The 21,167-nt window shown below is 48.1% G+C and overlaps 1 protein-coding gene across 1 annotated transcript in view; it reads right to left on the bottom strand.

Moving 5' to 3' along the window:
- The window catches only part of ipo9 (importin 9), an 80,864-nt gene that overhangs the window by 24,295 nt on the left and 35,402 nt on the right, over positions 1-21,167 (bottom strand). Inside the window, exons 8-19 of the mRNA XM_070858772.1 lie at positions 18,456-18,556; positions 17,167-17,225; positions 16,004-16,155; positions 15,267-15,365; positions 12,772-12,878; positions 8,794-8,933; positions 4,894-5,053; positions 3,994-4,220; positions 3,540-3,688; positions 3,319-3,447; positions 2,393-2,668; positions 687-853 (exon numbers count right to left, since the gene is read on the bottom strand). Coding sequence (XP_070714873.1) covers positions 687-853; positions 2,393-2,668; positions 3,319-3,447; positions 3,540-3,688; positions 3,994-4,220; positions 4,894-5,053; positions 8,794-8,933; positions 12,772-12,878; positions 15,267-15,365; positions 16,004-16,155; positions 17,167-17,225; positions 18,456-18,556 — 1,766 coding nt within the window. The remainder of the gene's footprint in view (positions 1-686; positions 854-2,392; positions 2,669-3,318; positions 3,448-3,539; positions 3,689-3,993; positions 4,221-4,893; positions 5,054-8,793; positions 8,934-12,771; positions 12,879-15,266; positions 15,366-16,003; positions 16,156-17,166; positions 17,226-18,455; positions 18,557-21,167) is intronic.

Here is a 21,167-nt window from a genome sequence, read left to right as displayed (position 1 = left end):
AGTTCTCTTGTACACAATCTAAGAATTCCTCTTTGCCTTTTACACTGTTACTATCCCACTGTATATTGGGATAATTGTATTCTCCTATCACTATTCTGTAGTTCTTGTACCTTTCCGGAATTTGCTTGCAAATTTGCTGCTCTACCTTCTTCCTGTTTGGTGGTCTATAGTATACACCTAGTAGCATATTAGCTCCTCTATTGTTCATTAATTCTACTAAATAGATTCGGTCTTTGACCCCTTATCTCCTTCACTCCTCTCCAGTATCTTTGATCAATACTGCCGGCCTCCTACCTCCTTTTTTTCCTCCCCTAACTTTCCTGAATACCTTGTAGCCAAGAATGTTAAGTTCCCAATCCTCCCCTGTTTGAGCCAGGTTTCCGTTATTGCCACCATCATAATCCCATGTGGTTACTTGTGCCTGTAGCTCCCCAACCCTATTTGCCACAATCTGGGCATTTACCCATATGCACTCTAAAATGCCTCACATTTTCCCTGTCTGATCCCTCCTATTTCTGAACTACTCTTTATACTAACGCTGTTGTCTCTCAGTCCTCTGTGCAGCTGTGTGTGCCCCCAAATCACCGGCACCCTCGCCTACCACACCTCCCCCCCCCCCCCACCAAATCAACTGTAAACCCCAAAATCACCTGTGTACCCTCCCCCAAATGCAACAGGCAGCACACCTGACTTTGCCCTCATACTGTCCATAGAAGAGGGGCTGTCGACTTGTCCACTCAGACATAACAAACTCCAGCGCAGGTTTCCCGGTGGGTCCAGGCAGACTGCACAGAAACTCCAGCAGAGGCTCCAGCTGATTGTGAACGAGGTGTGCGAACACCATGATCAGAGACTGTCGAGGAAAAAGGAACAGTGAATATAAGAAATGTGAGCAGGAGTAGGCCATATAGCCCCTCGAGCCTGCCCCACCATTCAAATAAAATCATGGCTGATCTCCTACCTCACCTCAACTTTCCCACATTATCCCCAGAGCCCTTCATTCTTTTAGTGTCCAAAATCTATCGATCTCAGTCATTAATATAATCAACTGAGCCTCCAAAGCCTTCTGGGGTAAAGAATTACAAAGAGTCACAACCGACTGAAGAAATTTTTCAATCTCAGTCCTAAATGGCCGACACCTTTTCCTGAGACTATGACCCCTGGTTCTAGACGCTCCACCTTGACCCACAGCTGCATGCCGCACACATGGACTATTACACTTTTACACACAGTTCTCACTTTAGGTCACAAGGTCCAATTTGGAAAGATGTTATTCTATCAAATCACAGTTTTAACAAACCATTCAATTCAAAACAAAATCCTCCTGCAGATCTCAGTCCCTTCATCAGCTTAACCCTCTAAATCCCTGGCGACAGCTCTCACCACTGGCTATCCCTCAGCCCAAGTCCCCAACTCCAATCACATGATAAACCTCAGCCAAAGCTCTCAACTCCAACTTCCAACGCTTTTTCCCCTTCCCCGAAGACGTGTATGTTTTGAACAATTGGTGCCAACAAGCCGTGAGCAGCATACGCTACAGCTCTAATTTTACCAGGAGTAGCAGCTTTCAGTTGGTGATTTTACACTCGTTTCTGCGTTGCATATCAGATTTTCAAATGTGTAATATGTCGGGAGTTACTGACCATCTCACCATCCCAACCCCTCACTGACCTTCTCACCCGATCCCTCACTGAACGTCTCACCCCCCGCCCCCTCACTGACCATCTCACTCCCCGACCCCTCACTGACCGTCTCACCCCCTGACCCCTCACTGACCGTCTCACCCCGACCCCTCACTGACCGTCTCACTCCCCGACCTCTCACTGACCGTCTCAGCCCCTGACCCCTCACTGACCGTCTCAGCCCCTGACCGTCTCAGCCCCTGACCGTCTCAGCCCCTGACCCCTCACTGACCGTCTCAGCCCCTGACCCCTCACTGACCGTCTCAGCCCCTGACCCCTCACTGACCGTCTCAGCCCCTGACCCCTCACTGACCGTCTCAGCCCCTGACCCCTCACTGACCGTCTCAGCCCGACCCCACACTGACCGTCTCAGCCCAACCCCTCAGTGACCGTCTCAGCCCCTGACCCCTCACTGACCATCTCACCCCCTGACCCCTCACTGACTGTCTCACCCCCTGACCCCTCACTGACTGTCTCACCCCCTGACCCCTCACTGACCGTCTCACCCCGACCCCTCACTGACTGTCTCACCCCCTGACCCCTCACTGACCGTCTCACCCCCTGACCCCTCACTGACCGTCTCACCCCCTGACCCCTCACTGATCGTCTCACCCCCTGACCCCTCACTGACCGTCTCACCCCCTGACCTCCTCAATGAGCGTCTCATGCCCTGGCGCTTCACCCACCCCATTAAGAGTCTCCGCACTCACCTGCATTACACTGAGTGTCTCTGCTTGTTGCATTTTGCTGAGGATAGCTCGCAGTATCTGGTCGAGATTGTCTCCTAACTGTGAGCCAGCCTTTGAGATGAGAGTGGAGACCAGTCGCCCAACAAATGCCGCTGTGTACTCGGAGGTGCGGGGGTCAAGAAGCTGGCTGACCACTTGCATGACGTACCAGAGGCCGTTGTGACCCTGTTCATCATGCCACTGCGCGATCTGCTCCAGTGCCACAGCCACGTAAGCCCGCAGACACTCGCCACCATTCTGTAAAAGAACCAAGCTCAGGTGAAGAGGGGAAAGTTACAGATAAACTTTCCAAGAATCACAAACTATAGGAGCATACACTTCATAGCACAGGAGGCCATTTGGCCCATTATGACTGTGATAGCTTTTTACTACAGCAATCCCAAACTAATCCCACTGCCCTGCATCAATCCCCAAACTAATCCCATTGCTCCGCTCTCCCCATAGCCCTGTATCAATTCCCAAACTAATCCAACTGCCCCGTTCTCGCCCCATAGTCCCGTATTAATCCCAAGCCAATCCCACTGCACCGCTCTTTCCCAGAGCCCAGTATCAATTCCCAAACTAATCCCACTTGCACCACTCTCTCCCCATAGTCCCATATCAATTCCAAACCAATCCCACTGCCCCGCGCTACCGAGAGACCGTATCAATTCCAAGCCAATCCCACTGCCTCGCGCTTTCCCCATAGCTCCATATCAATCCCCAAACTAATCCCACTGCCCCGTTCTCCCCATAGCAGAGTATCAATTCCCAAACTAATCCCACTGTTCCGCTCTCTCCACCTGGAGTCACAGGACTCAGATGCCGGAACCAATGCCAGAATCAGTGAAGGTGTTTGGATAGGGAAGCAGCTCTTTGCCGTGTTGCTGTACAGGAGCTCCGCCTACCTGCATGGTTGCATTGTCATCTGTGTGCAGCGTGCACTGAGCCACGACAGGGAACGCCTGACAGATCAGCACTTCTGACAGTGGCAGCTTGGTGTTTCTCACTACAGTCGTCAGTATGTCAATAGCAGTCTGCAGGAAAATAAAGGCAGCAGTGTCAGCACAGGTCTATTTGCCGACAGCACTCTGCCAAACACAACGATAAGTGCGTAGGAATTACTCACCGCACAGAGGCCAGAGGGGATTTTATCAGAAGGAGCGTGCATGATGCTAACGAGAGTTGGAATTAACCTCATCTGCATGGGACCCTGACAGGCCTCGATTTGGGCAAGCTCCTTGAAGATATCCTGTGCCAGAGACGCCACCACCGGATCTGGGGATTCAAAGTCAGCAATGAGAAAATTAATTTTTCGTACGCACCATGGAAAAGAGCTCTGGTGAAGTCTGCCATCTCCCCTACTGATACAACCAGCTCTGGCTGTGCAGACTTCACACATAAAATATTCACTCAGACTAGACACAACCCAAATGTTTCACGTGCTATTTAATGATCTCCCCAAGCATTGCAGCAAATACATGCCCCCTCCCCCTCAGCAGCACTTTGTGGCTTCACATTAACCTAAACTCCTACCCGAATCCTTACTGACTGCCGCAGGCACCTGCCCCAGACCTACGTACCATTGCTATACTTGAGAAAGATTGCAATGGTCAGGGGGCACACTTTATTTTCGACACTGATGGTGAAGGCAGGGTCCACAGTGCAGACAACACACAATGTCTCCATGACCAGGGTCAGCACCTCAGAACTGAATTGAGTGGCAAGATGAATCAAACCGTCCAGGATGCTGGGAAGGAATGGCTGTAAAACATGTGTGCACTCAGAGATTTTCAACTGGTCACAGTACCTGTGGAGAAGGGAAGAGGATATATTAGATCTGCTAATAGACCATAACTCTACACATATTTACACGATACTGTACTAAGCAGTAAATTAATTGTACGTATATTAAAAATCAATTCCATCCATAGAATCTGACTGTCTCAAATATACTTATGAAAAAGTAACAAAACAATGAACAATCCAATAGAAAGAGTCAGCCATTTTCTGGTTTCCGTTTCCTTGATGACCAGGCACTTGATCAAATATGAGCCAATCAGAGAGAGTCAGCATGTTTTGTGAAGGGTAGGTCATGTCTGACTAATCTAGTTGAATGTTAAGGAGATCACTAACATGGTCTCCATGGCCTTTTCCTGTTCCTATGACAGCTATGGGCATGGAAAAAATTAACCCAGAATATTACTTTCAATTAAACTTTAAAAGAACAATGGTGTATAGGTTTAAATTAGGAAAAGATACTTTTAGGATTGATTTCAGGAAATTTGTCTTCAAAGTGACCAACATGTGGAAGAGCAGTGGATGCAGCCAATGTAGCTCACTCCACCGACCAGTCACCAAGCTCAAATAACAACTGCTCCCAACACAATGTGTCAATCACAAACCCTCCAACAACCACTCCCCGTCTCCACCCTCCGTCCGAACCCCCCCTTACCAGAGCTTCACACACATTTGCCGCTTACCCCCAGATGGCTCGTACAGCGGAGATTCGCACTGATGGTGGCTGGGTCTCATGCAAACCACTGACCGTCGCTTGGAGAAACTGCTGGATCAGCTCAGGAGTCATAACAGTGGTGAATCGGCTGGCAGCCCAGAGCGCACGACCCAGCAGGAACGGAGACACTGAGAGAAAGAGAGAGAGAGAGAGAGAGAGAGAGAGAGAGAGAGAGAACACGTTACAGGCTCTTCCTTCACTGCCCGACTCTCACAATCTCTGGACACTGAAACATGCATCTATGTGGCAGAGGTGTGAATCCGCGCACTCGACCAGGTGCCAGCTGTCTCTTTAACCTTTTATTTTTCAACATGCATTGGGCTACCTCTGCTGTTTGGGATCACATCACAATTTATTGCTTAATTTCTTCACAAAACCATTTAACATCCTGTTCAACAACTTATCTGAATATGTTCCCTGAACAGCTTAGTACAGAGAAGTACTCAGTATCACATCAAACACTCCCAGGCCAGGGCAGGTACAGCAAGTTTAGATACAGAGTAAAGCTCCCTCTACACTGTCCCAAACACTCCCAGGTCAGGTACAGCAAGTTTAGATACAGAGTAAAGCTCCTTCTACACTGTCCCATCAAACAGGCTGATGTTTGAACCATATTTAGGGCCATTTTGTGCCGTGGTCCATGGAGCTGGGCTCAGGCTGCCCACACGTGTTTCACATCAAAGCCTTACGACCAGCATTTTCCTCCCCCGCTCCTGGGCTAGATTTGAACCCAAGTGGAAGGTGCAGTTGTCTGACTCATTCCACCACCACTCACCTAACTGCTGGGTTTTCTCAGACTTCATAGTGATGCGATATTTAATCTTTATTACCTACCCAGCGACATATTTTCACTACATTAATGCTTGGGCGGGACAGGTTTCAGTATGTAATTCCCAGGGTCAGGTTGGCAGTGAGTGATATGCTCCAAGCTCCTGGGGCTTGTCACAGTACTTCCTAAGTCGCATGTGATCTGAATGGTAGAAAATCTTCCGATATTTCAGGGAGAGATCATTTCCCCAACTGCACCCAGTGTTACTTAAGAACATAAGAAATAGGAGTAGGCCCTACAGCCCCTCGAGCCTGCTCCGCCATTCAATAAGATCATGGCTGATCATCGACTTCAACTCCACTTTCCCATCCGATCTCCATATCCCTTGATTCCCCTAGACTCCAAAAATCTATCTCTCTCAGTCCTGAATATATTCAGAGACTCAGCATCCACAGCTCTCTGGGGCAGAGAATTCCAAAGATTCACAACCCTCAGAGAAGAAATTCCTCCTCATCTGTCTTAAATGGTCAACCCCTTATCCTAAGACTGCCCTGTGGTTCTAGACACTCTAGCCAAGGGAAACAACCTCTCAGTATCTACCCTGTCAATCCCCTTCAGAATCTTGTATGTTTCAATGAGATCACCTCTCATTCTTCTAAACTCCAGAGAGTATAGGCCCATTTTACACAATCTATCATAAGACAACTCTCTCATCCCAGGAATCAATCTAGTGAACCTCCGTTGTACCACCTCCAAGGCAAATATATCCTTCCTTAGGTAAGGAGACCGGAACTGTACATAGTACTCCAGGTGTGGTCTCACCAAGGCCCTGTACAATTGTAGCAAGACTTCCTTACTCTTATACTCCAATCCCTTTGCAATAAAGGCCAACATGCCATTTGCCTCCCTTATTGCTTGCTGTACCTGCATGCTAGCTTTCTGTGTTCTTTGCACGAGGACACCCAAATCTCTGAACACCAACATTTAATAGTTTCTCACCATTTAAAAAATATTCTGTTTTTCTATTCTTCTTACCAAAGTGAATAACCTCACATTTCCCCACATTATGCTCCATCTGCCACCTTACTGCCCACTCACTCAGTCTATCTACATCCCTTTGCAGACTCTCTGTTCTCCTCACAGCTTACTGTCCCACCTAGCTTTGTATCGTCAACAAACTTGGATACATTACTCTCGGTTCCTTCATCTAGGTCATTAATATAGATTGTAAATAGCTGAAGCCCCAGCACTGATCTTTGTGGCACCCCAATAGTTACAGCCTGCCAACCTGAAAAAGACCAGTTTATCCCTACTCTCTGTTTTTTGTCCATTAACCAATCCTCTATCCATGCTAATACATTATCTCCAATCTCACAAGCCCTTATCCCGTGCAATAACCTTTTATGAGGCACCTTATCGATATCCAAATATACTACATCCACTGGTTCCCCTTTATCTACGTTGCTAGTTACATCCTCAAAAGACTAAAATAAATTTGTCAAACACAATTTCCCTTTCATAAAACCATGTTGATTCTGCCCAATCCTATATTAGCCTTGATAACACTTCCTTAATGATGGATTCCAGCATTTTCCCGACAACGGATGTCAGGCTAACTGACCTGTGGTTCCCTGTTTTCTCTCTCCCTCCTTTCTTGAATAGCTACCTTCCAATCCACTGGGACCATTCTAGAATCTAGGCAATTTTGAAGGATCAAAACCAATGCATCCACTATCTCTGCAGCCACTTCTTTTAGAACCCTGGGATGCAGGTCCTGGGGATTTGTGGCTTTTAGTCCCATTAGTTTCCCAAGTATTTTTCTCTACTATATTAATTACATTAAGTTCCTCACCCTCACCAGACCCTTGGTTCCTCACCATTTTAGGTATACTTTTTGCGTCTTCTACTGTGAAGACAGATGCAAAATATTTGTTTAACGATTCTGCCATTTCTTTATTCCCTATAATAATTTCTCCTAAGTCTCTAAAGGACCAGTGTTTACTTTTGCGACTCTCTTCCTTTTTACATACTTGTAGAAGCTCTTACAATCTGTTTTTATATTTATTGCTAGTTTTCTCAGTCTATTTTTTCCCTTATCAATATTTTGGTCACCCTTTGCTGGTTTCTGAAACTCTCCAATTCCTCAGGCTTGCTACTATTCTTCGCAACATTATAAGCTTCTTCTTTCAATCTAATGCTATCCTTAACTTCTTTAACTGGTCACGGATGGATCACTTTTCCTGTGGAGTTTTTGTTTCTTAATGGAATGTATTTTTGTTGAGAATTATGAAATATTTCTTTAAATGCTAGCTACTGCTTATCTATTGCCTCACCTTTTAATCTATTTTTCCAATTTACCTTAGGCAACTTCCCCTTCATACCTATCTAATTGGCTTTATTTAAGTTTAAGACTCCAGTTTTAGACTTGAGCAAGTCACTCTCGAATGTAATTTGAAATTCGATCATATTATGATCACTCTGCCCCAGAGGATCTTTTACTATAAGATTGCTAATTAACCCTGTCTCATTACACAATACAAGATCTAAGATAGCCTGTTCCCCTGGTTGGTTCCATGCTGTATTGTTCTAGGAAGCTGTTTCAAATGCATTCCATGAACTCGCCCTCCAGACTACCTTTACCAATTTGATTTGTCCAGTCTATATGAAGATTAAAGTCCCCCACGATTATTGCATTACCTTTGTTACAAGCTCCTACTATTTCTTGATTAATATTCTGTCCAACGGTATATACTACTCGCACCAGTGTTTTCTGCCCCTTGTTATTCCTTACATCCACCCATACTGATTCTACTTCCTGATCTTCCGAGCCAAGATCCTCTCTCTCTACTGTCCTTATGTTATCCTTTATTATCAGGGCTACCCCACCACTCTCCTTTACCATTCTGCCTGTCTTTTCAAAACGTCAAGTACCCTGGCACATTTATTTCCCAACCTTGGTCATCTTGCAACCACGTCTCTGCAATGGCTATTAGATCAAACCCCTTGATAGGCATTGGACACTGCCTGGAGTAGATTGAATGGTTCCGACCCTGCTACCCATTGACTGGGTGAAATGAGAGACTGCAGGCTGCATCTTACCCGACAGGTTGAGGTCAGAGAGAACGACGTTGGTGAGGAATCCATGCATGTCGAACTGTATCCGTCCATTCTTCACACTCTCAGTGATAACGCTCTTCACAGAGCCAAGTGCCAACATACAAGCCTCATGAATCTTCCACCTGCCGCAAAAAAAGTCACTTCACTTAGAGTGGACCCACACCAATGTTCCCATAAAAAATGTTTTGGGTACAGTTTGCTCCATTGAAAATCCGACGAGCAAGGAGATCCAGAGAGTTGCGTGGCCATGCAGCTTAAAGGGAAGAGTGCTTTTGGCTGGTGTTGGGCCACTCACTGAAACCACACACTGTACTGGGCGATGCGACCGGGCGCAGTTTCCTCCCGTCCATCCTCAGGGCAAAAACCACAGCACTTACTGCAGGCAATGCCTGAAAAACAGTTCAAGAGCAGCCCTGGGAGATTGGGAGGGTAGCACCCATGGAGGTGAGAGAGCAGGTTACCGTGCCCTTGGCCCCAACGCAGGTTACCCAGCAATTAAAACATCCACTGTTAAACAAAGACGGGTCAATCTTCCAGTCCACCATCCTTACTCACTCCACCTGCTTAGTGTAAAAAACACATTAGAATAGAAGGGCAAGTTAGGGTGTGTGGCCCAAATAAGAGTTCTTTATACAAAGACATGGGGTATAAAGAACAAATTGAATGAATTGCAGGCACAAATTCAATTTAGAGCGTATGATACAGTAGCCATTACTGAGACATGGCTGCAAGATAGTCAGGATTAGGAAGTGAATATACCAGATCTATAAAAATTACAGGACGAATAGGGAAATGGGTAGAGGGGAAGGAGTAGCTTTAGTGATTAAGGATGAAATCAATTCAATGATGAAAGGATATAACGAGAGGTAAGCAGGCAGTGGAGACTTTATGAGATGAATTTAAAAACTGCTGTGGGAGCTGTATATAGGCTGCCTGGTAGTAGCTGTGAAGTGGCAGAATGTATACATGCAAAGATTAGACAAAGCATGTAACAAAGGCTGAGTAGTTTTATAGTGAGGAATTTTAGCTCACATCAGAAAGGTAGCAAATTTCTTAAGTGTGTTCAGGATAGTTTTTTGCAACAATATGTCCTGGAACCAACAAGGGGGAAAGCCATATTAGATTTAGTGATGAGTAATGAGCCAGATTTAGTTAGCAGCCCAATGGTGCGTGAACATTTATCCAATAGTGATCATAATATGATAGAGTTCAACGGTGTGTTTGAAAGTGAGAAGCACGAAACAGCAACTAAGATTCTAGAGATAAGTAAGGCCGACTTCAACGGGAAGGGACAGAGGCTGTCCATAGCGAACTGGGCAAATCGACAAGAAAATCAGTGGGGGAGGTGTTCAAGAAATAATTGAACGTGATACAGTTTGTGCCAAGAGGCAACTTTACTTTCCAAAAAAAGCAGCAGTGGATGACAAGAGGTAAGAGACAACATAAAACTGAAAAAGCAGAGAATGCAAAAACTAGCACAGATCCTGGTGACTGGGAGAGATACAAAGAACAAAAGGTGGCAAAGGGATAGCAAAATCAGCAAAAATGTTTTTACATTTATATTAGGAAAAAGAGGGTGTTCCAGAGCAATGTGGGCCCCTTAAAAAATGATAACAGTGATATTACCAATGAAAATAAAGAATCGGCAGACATATTGAATAATTACTTTGCATCAGTATTTACAGTTGAGGAAGAGGACAGCATGAAGGATATTTCAAGGAAATGAATACTGAATCAGGGGCGGGGACTCACCAAAATTAACGCAAGCAAAATAACAGCAATGAAGAAAATAATGGCACTAAAGAGTGACAAATCCCCAGGGTCAGATGGTTTCCATCCCAGGGAAGTCGGTGGGAACATTGCCAATGGCCCAACTATAATCTTCCGAAGTTCTCTCGATTCAGAAACAGTTCCTTCAGATTGGAAAATTGCACGTCACTCTATTTAAGAAAGGTAAAAGAGGAATACCAGGGAATTATAAAAGTTGACCTAACATCTGTTGTTGGGAAATTACTCGAGTCTATAATTAAGAATAGTGTCTTTGTCCTTCTTAACATTTTCAGCTGATCAGAGACAGCCAGCATGGATTTGTAATGGATCATGCCTGATGAAGTGGATTGATTTTTTTTGAAGAGGTGACCAATGCAGTGGACCAGGGAATGTCTATGGGTGTTATTCATATGGACCCCCAGAAGGAATCTGATAAAGTCCCTCATATAAGAGACTGTTAGCTAAATAAGAACATAAGAAATAGGAACAGGAGTAGGCCATACGGCCCCTCGAGCCTGCTCCGCCATTCAATAAGATCATGGCTGATCTGATCATGGACTCAGCTCCACTTCCCCACCTGCTCCCCATAACCCCTTATCGTTTAAGAAACTGTCTATTTCTGTCTTAAATTTATTCAATGTCCCAGCTTCCACAGCTCTCTGAGGCAGCGAATTCCACAGATTTACAACCCTCAGAGAAGAAATTTCTCCTCATCTCAGTTTTAAATGGGCGGCTCCTTATTCTAAGATCATGCCCTCTAGATCTAGTCTCCCCCCATCAGTGGAAACATCCTCTCTGCATCCACCTTGTCAAGCCTCCTCATAATCTTATACATTTCGATAAGATCACCTCTCATTCTTCTGAATTCCAATGAGTAGAGGCCCAACCTACTCAACCTTTCCTCATAAGTCAACCCCCTCATCCCCAGAATCAAACTAGTGAACCTTCTCTGAACTGCCTCTAAAGCAAGTATATCCTTTCGTAAATATGGAAACCAAAATTGCACGCATTATTCCAGGTGTGGCCACACCAATACCTTATATAGCTGTAGCAAGACTTCCCTGCTTTTATATTCCATCCCCTTTGCAATAAAGGCCAAGATACCATTTGCCTTCCTGATCACTTGCTGTACCTACATACTAACCTTTTATGTTTCATGCACAAGTACCCCCAGGTAACGTTGTACTGCTGCACTTTGCAATCTTTCTCCATTTAAATAATAACTTGCTCTTTGATTTTTTTCTGCCAAAGTGCATGACCTCACACTTTCCAACATTATATTCCATCTGCCAAATTTTTGCCGACTCACTTAGCCTGTCTATGTCCTTTTGCACATTTTTTGTGTCCTCATCACACATTGCAATTGAGGGAAAAGTATTGACCTGGTTAGGAAATTGGGTGAGCGGCAGGAGACAGAGAGTAGTGATAATGGGCTAGCACTTTAATTGGCAGGATGTGACTAACGGTGTCCCAAAGAGGTATGTGTCGAGGCCTCAACTATTCACCATATTTATTAACGACTTAGATGATGGGATAGAAAGCCACAAATTCAAGTTTGCCAATAACACAAAGATAGGTGGCAGTGTACTTGTAGCAATAAAATTACAAAAAGCTATTAATAGCTTAAGTGAATGGGCAAAACTGGGGCAAATTAATTTCAATGAAGGCACTGAGGTCATCCACTTTGGATCTAAAAAAGGACAGAACAGGGTACTTTCTAAATGATTAAAAGCTAAAAACAGTGAAGGTCCAAAAAGACTTAGGGGTCCATGTACATAGATTAAAATGTCATGAACAGGTAGAGAAAATAATCAAAAAGGCTAATGGAATACGGAGGATAGATTGGCCTTGGGAGGGATTGCAGCATAGGTTTACCAGAATTAGGAAACACTTCTACACTCAAAGGGTGGTAGAAGTTCAGAATTCTCTTCCGCAAACGGTAATTGATCAATTGTTAATTTATTGATAAGATTTTTGTTAATCAAAGGTATTAAGGAATATGAGGCAAAGGCCCAGATAGGGCCCAGATCAGCAATGATCTCATTGAATGACGAACAGGCTCGAGGAGCTAAATGGAATACTCCTGTTCCTATGTACGAAGACAATCGAGTGGCCATCAGACCCCACCTGAGAGAGACTGGACCCAGAGTCTGGCAGTTGTCATGGAGACAGTACAGTTCCCCTTCTTACCAGTGCACATTCCCACCACTCTTGGCCTGCTCCGCTTCCTGCAGGTGTTTAGTCGCGGCTGCTGCTAAGGCGATGGCACTCTCACTTTGAAAGTCACTTGCGACAGCCTGCAATGGGGAATGAGATACAGCTGTTAGCTCCCCAAGAATGCATGGTTATCCCGGGGGGCGGGGGAGGAATTAATGGCTCAGTTATGTGATAGATGCCCGTACAGGCTGTGCAAAGGGATCTTTAATATAGCCGAATGCAGCAGGGGGCCACTGCAAGAATGTAGCGGGGTGGGGGGGTATGCACAGAAAAAGTGGGGAAGGTCAGACAGGCCCCCCCCCCCCCGCACTCACACGCACGCCCCCCCACACACAGCCCCTCACAAACACACACACAGCCCCTCTCACACACACACACAGTCCCCCTCACACACACACACAGCCCCCCTCACACACACACACACACAGCCCCCCTCACACACACACACAGCCCCCCCCTCACACACACACACAGCCCCCCTCACACACACACACACAGCCCCCCTCACACACACACACAGCCCCCCTCACACACACACACAGCCCCCTCACACACACACACAGCCCCCCTCACACACACACACAGCCCCCCTCACACACACACACAGCCCCCCTCACACACACACACAGCCCCCCTCACACACACACACAGCCCCCCTCACACACACACACAGCCCCCCTCACACACACACACAGCCCCCCTCACACACACACACAGCCCCCCTCACACACACACACAGCCCCCCTCACACACACACACAGCCCCCCTCACACACACACACAGCCCCCCTCACACACACACACAGCCCCCCTCACACACACACACAGCCCCCCTCACACACACACACAGCCCCCCTCACACACACACACAGCCCCCCTCACACACACACACAGCCCCCCTCACACACACACACAGCCCCCCTCACACACACACACAGCCCCCCTCACACACACACACAGCCCCCCTCACACACACACACAGCCCCCCTCACACACACACACAGCCCCCCTCACACACACACACAGCCCCCCTCACACACACACACAGCCCCCCTCACACACACACACAGCCCCCCTCACACACACACACAGCCCCCCTCACACACACACACAGCCCCCCTCACACACACACACAGCCCCCCTCACACACACACACAGCCCCCCTCACACACACACACAGCCCCCCTCACACACACACAGCCCCCCTCACACACACACAGCCCCCCTCACACACACACACAGCCCCCTCACACACACACACACACAGCCCCCCTCACACACACACAGCCCCCCTCACACACACACAGCCCCCCTCACACACACACAGCCCCCCTCACACACACAGCCCCCCTCACTCACACACAGCCCCCCTCACTCACACACAGCCCCCCTCACTCACACACAGCCCCCCTCACTCACACACAGCCCCCCTCACTCACACACAGCCCCCCTCACTCACACACAGCCCCCCTCACTCACACACAGCCCCCCTCACTCACACACAGCCCCCCTCACTCACACACAGCCCCCCTCACACACACACAGCCCCTCTCACACACACACAGCCCCTCTCACACACACACAGCCCCCCTCACACACACACAGCCCCTCTCACACACACACACAGCCCCTCTCACACACACACACAGCCCCTCTCACACACACACACAGCCCCTCTCACACACACACACAGCCCCTCTCACACACACACACAGCCCCTCTCACACACACACACAGCCCCTCTCACACACATTCACAGCCCCTCACACACACACAGCCCCTCACACACACACAGCCCCTCACACACACACAGCCCCTCACACACACACAGCCCCTCACACACACACAGCCCCTCACACACACACAGCCCCTCACACACACACAGAGACCCTCACACACACACAGAGACCCTCACACACACACACAGAGACCCTCACACACACACACACACACACACACACACACACACACACACACACACAGACCCTCACACACACACAGACCCTCACACCCCCCCCCCCCCACCCCTCACAGCAGGTACTGTTCTCTTCCCTCCAATTATGTTTGGGCTGGTTCATGTCCCTCCTTCCCTTTAATCAGCTCTTCCTCCGCAGGGTGCGACCCTAAAGGGCTACGTGTTGCTCAGTTGACCCCATTTCTTCAGGAACTGGAATGATGATCTCAGGGGTTGGTGTGAGCATCGCAGCCCCAGAGTCCGCCAGCGTCAATGGACAGGCCACAAGTAGTCAGCTAAAGCTCTGCACAGGTTAATACAAAGGCTGTGTGACTGCCACACCATGTTAAACGGAGCAAGTCCCACAATACAGGTTGGGTGTAGTTCCGAGTGGACAGTGTTTAGGATTGGAGTGAATGTGACTGGACTCCCTCCTGCTTCTGAGTAACTACACTCCACACCCTTAGGACTGGTTACAGCAGCACTGTGCAGCTGAACATCCTCCCTGCCCTCACCAGCAGGAGATCCTGGGCAGAGATCCGCACGGAATACGAGAAGGTGTCATCATCCTCATCCTCCACAAACTGATGCGGGTTTCCCGTCCAAACCTTAATCTGCAGAGAAAGAAAATATACAACGGGAGTCAGGGACGGGACCAATAAATGTGACCCACACACAGACACTCACTATAAGATCTGAGCTCAATCCACATAGTGCAGCAATCCCCGGGCAGGACCTGGTCCATCAGCTGCTCGGTGATGGTCTGTCCTGTAACAGCGGGCAGGACATATGAAAATGAAGTACTGGAAATCGTGAACCTTTGCAATGCTCTCGATTAACACACATATCTGCCTTCACTCCACTGTACAGCTTTCAAACTCATTAGTATTGCATCCCTGTGACAGGCCCTTTAACAGTTTGATTTAAATACGAGTTCCCGCAGTGCGACATGAGATGTATTATGGGATGGCCTGGGCGGTTTCCAACTGGTGCACTCGACAGGCAATAAAATACATTCACTAAAAGCATCAGGCTAACCAGGCAGGATCCAGACATCAACTGCGTCAAATTAACTTTAAGATCGAGAAATCAGGACAATGAATTACGAGAAATGGTGGTCAGCATGTTTGGGCCCACAATCTCCCGATTAATATAAACGGGTGTGCACCAGTGACACACCGTTCAGTGTCCTGTCTCTGACCTTAGCTATCGTCTAGCCGTACACAGTGCCGTACCGGAGCCGAAACTTCACCTGCTCCTCGGTGATCTGCATGTACAGGATGATGTAGTAGATCAGTTCAGGCAGGGCCTTCTTCACGGTGCTCTTAAACCTCCTGTTCTCCAGTAGTGTGTGCACAAATTCAAAAATATTGAACACCAAGTTCTCAAACCCCAGCACCTCACCTCAGAGGGAAAAACAAACAGAAATCACTCAACCTGATCCGTCAACAGGGTCAGCCAGACAGACAGCAGGAACTCCCCGAGCTTGGATTCTGTGACTGGGAACCTACGGTACACAACTGCCAACTGCAGCGTACTGTGTGTCCGGGGAACTGGTGATACATGCCATGCTTTGGATCTTACCTGCGATAGGGAAGCTCAATGATGGCCAATTCAGCCATGACCCTTGAACAGCCATGAGCAGCGTGGAGGTGTACTACCCCAGGGAGCAGCACGAGCTGCGACAGCAGCGAAGAGTGACGTCAGCAAGGTCCAGGTCGGTGATTGGAGCATGGGCAGATACAGCAGGAGCGGCGAGAGACTATGGAGGGATGTGATCGGGGCCCAGGGGAGGCGTGAGCTCGGGGCCAGGGGCAGCACGGGCCAGCCCACACTAATGTGTGTGCGTGCACTAGATCCGTGCAGCAGAGCTGGTCTCAAGTCGTCTTGGATAAACCTTGCCACTGGACCAAGACCTAGCTCTGTCAAGCCCATGTGGTGGCTGGTGTGCAACGGTGACCACACGTTAAAAAAATCCACGCACAGGCAACTCCCACCCTTCAGGATGTAGTTCAGGATCTGGAACATTAGGTCCTTCATTGGAACTCATCCTTTCGAGGGACTGCCTATGATGATGATGACCCTAAACAACACAACCAATCCCAGCCAGGTGGCACAGTAACACATCAAACTCAATACCAGATTGTGCATTGTACCTCCAATCCCAACAACACAGCCTCCTGTCACATCCGCACCACTCCCCCTTCATTCCCTCTCCGCTCTCATTGAAGCTGCTCTTCTGCAGCTCCCCCCGGCCCCTTTATGAGCTTAGACAAAAACATACTGAGGTTACAACACGGACACAGGCCACTCGGCCCAATCAGTCCGTGTCGCCAGTTACCTTCAAATCACATTTACCCACCCTGTTCCATATCCCTTTACCCGTCAGCACAGAAAAGCGATGCCTCCACTTACCATCCGAATCCACTGGATCATCCACCTCTTCCATGTAATTCACCTCTGTCCTTACGTAAGTGTCGTAATATTAAGGGAAACAGCAAGAGTTTAACTATCTGAATCCTTAGATTGGTCCATTCCCCTTTACTCACTATGGACATGAATAAAGAACACAAACACTGTCATTTATTAACCTAATCATTCCACAGCTTTCCCTTTTCACCACTGAGCAGGCTGCTTGGAACTATTGTCACGACAGTCAGGATCCTGGGAGTGCACCACTCACCGACACATCGGCCATTCCATTCCAAACCAGGTTACCTTCACACAGCTTGAGCCGTGTCGAGACCTGCACCTGTCTGGGGAGATGAGGCACTGTGAGCTAGAAGGGGTACACAGTCTCTCACTGAGGGAAAAAGAGACCAAATCAAAACTGCTCAACACAAAGACAGAATACTAATTCAATTCTACACACCCTAACCTTCATTCCCTTAAGGAAGTGAGCAGATAGTGAGCCATCCCGAACTGGGCTGGGTACCTGAGAAACCACGAGAGCCACGCTCGCTGAGACGACATAGATGCAGCTTTCACATCAGCCAATACCTCGTCACACAGTTCAATTATACAGCACAAGGTACTCGAGAGGCAATGCAAGCAACAAGCCTGAAACATAACATAAGAAATAGGAGCAGGAGCAAGCCATTTGGCCCCTCGAGCCTGCTCCACCATTCAATAAGATCATGGCTGATCTGATATTGGCTTCAACTCTACTTCCCTGCCCGCTCCCCATAACCTTCGACTCCCTTATCATTCAAAAATCTGTCTTTCTCCATCTTAAATATACTCAATGAGCCAGCCTCCACAGCTCCCTGGTGTAGAGAATTCCAAAGATTCACGACCCTCAGAAAAGATATTCCTCCTCATTTCTGTTTTAAATGGGCGAGCCCTTATTCTGAAACTGTGCCCCTTGGTTCTAGATTCTCCCACGAGGGGAAAAGATCAAGGAGAGAGGACCACCCTACTCCCAGAGCACTCCGGCCTGGGAATCCAGGACCAACACTGTGAACATTAACAGTGCCACTTTGATTCGAAGGATTAATAATCTCAGGAAAGTTTTCATTCTTCTGATCAATGTCAGACTGAGTTTAAGGAGATCGATAGCCCTGCACCAAGGAAGTTTAAACTAGCAAGATTAATCATGTACAAAAAATAAATCCCAGCGATTTCTGACTCCACAACTTCCTTCTACATTGCTGGGTTGCAGATGAGGAGACAGGAGGAGTGGCACGGAGCTGTATGAAGGATATATGGCTGCACTCTCAGTTAGCGTACTCCACACAATCGGCAGAATCTGCTGCATTGACGAAACCATGTGCTTCGGAAAATTCTTCACCAGCGCCGTCACTGCCTGCAACAGAGAGAGAATCAGGAGCCGTCAGTGTCTGTAACACACAGAGAATCAGGAGCAGGGGTCATGGGTCACTGTCTGTAACAGAGAATCAGGAGCAGGGGTCACTGTCTGTAACAAAGAATCAGGAGCAGGGGTCACTGTCTGTAACAGAGAATCAGGAGCAGGGGTCACTGTCTGTAACAGAGAATCAGGAGCCGGAGTCACTAACACAGAATCAGGAGCCGGGGTCAGGGGTCACTGTAACAGAGAATCAGGGGTCGGGGTCACTGTCTGTAACTCTCAGAATCAGGAATAGGGGTCACTGACTGTAATACACAGAATCAGCAGCAGGGGTCACTGTCAGTAACAGAAAATCAGGAGCAGGGGTCACTAACAGAGAATCAGAAGTCGTCAGGGGTCACTGTCTGTAACACACAGAATCAGGGGTCAGTGTCTAACACAGAATCAGGGGTCGGGGTAACTGTAACACACAGAATCAGGGGTCGGGGTAACTGTAACACACACAATCAGGGGTCGGGGTAACTGTAACACACACAATCAGGGGTCGGGGTAACTGTAACACACACAATCAGGGGTCGGGGTCACTGTAACACACACAATCAGGAACAGGGGTCACTGTAACACACACAATCAGGAACAGGGGTCACTGTAACACACACAATCAGGGGTCGGGGTAACTGTAACACACACAATCAGGGGTCGGGGTAACTGTAACACACACAATCAGGAACAGGGGTCACTGTAACACACACAATCAGGAACAGGGGTCACTGTAACACACACAATCAGGAACAGGGGTCACTGTAACATAATCAGGAACAGTGGTCGCTGTAACACACAATCAGGAACAGGGGTCGCTGTAAGACACAATCAGGAACAGGGGTCGCTGTAACACACAATCAGGAACAGGGGTCGCTGTAACACACAATCAGGAACAGGGGTCGCTGTAACACACAATCAGGAACAGGAGTCGCTGTAACACACAATCAGGAACAGGGGTCGCTGTAACACACAATCAGGAACAGGGGTCGCTGTAACACACAATCAGGAACAGGGGTCACTGTAACACACAATCAGGAACAGGGGTCACTGTAACACAATCAGGAACAGGGGTCACTGTAACACAATCAGGAACAGGGGTCACTGTAACACAATCAGGAACAGGGGTCACTAACATACACAATCAGGAAAAGGGGTCGCTGTAACACACAATCAGGAACAGGGGTCGCTGTAACACACAATCAGGAACAGGGGTCGCTGTAACACACAATCAGGAACAGGGGTCGCTGTAACACACAATCAGGAACAGGGGTCGCTGTAACACACAATCAGGAACAGGGGTCGCTGTAACACACAATCAGGAACAGGGGTCGCTGTAACACACAATCAGGAACAGGGGTCGCTGTAACACACAATCAGGAACAGGGGTCGCTGTAACACACAATCAGGAACAGGGGCCGCTGTAACACAATCAGGAACAGGGGCCGCTGTAACACAATCAGGAACAGGGGTCGCTGTAACACAATCAGGAACAGGGGTCACTGTAACACAATCAGGAACAGGGATCACTGTAACACAATCAGGAACAGGGGTCACTGTAACACAATCAGGAACAGGGGTCACTGTAACACAATCAGGAACAGGGGTCACTGTAACACAATCAGGAACAGGGGTCACTAACACACACAATCAGGAACAGGGGTCGCTGTAACACACAATCAGGAACAGGGGTCGCTGTAACACACAATCAGGAACAGGGGTCGCTGTAACACACAATCAGGAACAGGGGTCGCTGTAACACACAATCAGGAACAGGGGTCGCTGTAACACACAATCAGGAACAGGGGTCGCTGTAACACACAATCAGGAACAGGGGTCGCTGTAACACACAATCAGGAACAGGGGTCGCTGTAACACACAATCAGGAACAGGGGTCGCTGTAACACACAATCAGGAACAGGGGTCGCTGTAACACACAATCAGGAACAGGGGTCGCTGTAACACACAATCAGGAACAGGGGTCGCTGTAACACACAATCAGGAACAGGGGTCGCTGTAACACACAATCAGGAACAGGGGTCGCTGTAACACACAATCAGGAACAGGGGTCGCTGTAACACACAATCAGGAACAGGGGTCGCTGTAACACACAATCAGGAACAGGGGTCGCTGTAACACACAATCAGGAACAGGGGTCGCTGTAACACACAATCAGGAACAGGGGTCGCTGTAACACACAATCAGGAACAGGGGTCGCTGTAACACACAATCAGGAACAGGGGTCGCTGTAACACACAATCAGGAACAGGGGTCGCTGTAACACACAATCAGGAACAGGGGTCGCTGTAACACACAATCAGGAACAGGGGTCGCTGTAACACACAATCAGGAACAGGGGTCGCTGTAACACACAATCCGGAAAGGGGTCACTGTAACACACAATCAGGAACAGGGGTCACTGTAACACAATCAGGAACAGGGGTCACTGTAACACATTCAGGAACAGGGGTCACTGTAACACAATCAGGAACAGGTGTCACTGTAACACAATCAGGAACAGGGGTCACTAACATACACAATCAGGAAAAGGGGTCACTGTAACACACAC

Source organism: Pristiophorus japonicus, chromosome 17 (genome assembly GCF_044704955.1).
Source record: "Pristiophorus japonicus isolate sPriJap1 chromosome 17, sPriJap1.hap1, whole genome shotgun sequence".
Lineage (NCBI taxonomy): Eukaryota > Metazoa > Chordata > Chondrichthyes > Pristiophoridae > Pristiophorus > Pristiophorus japonicus.
This window is presented reverse-complemented; position numbering and strand designations above follow the sequence as displayed.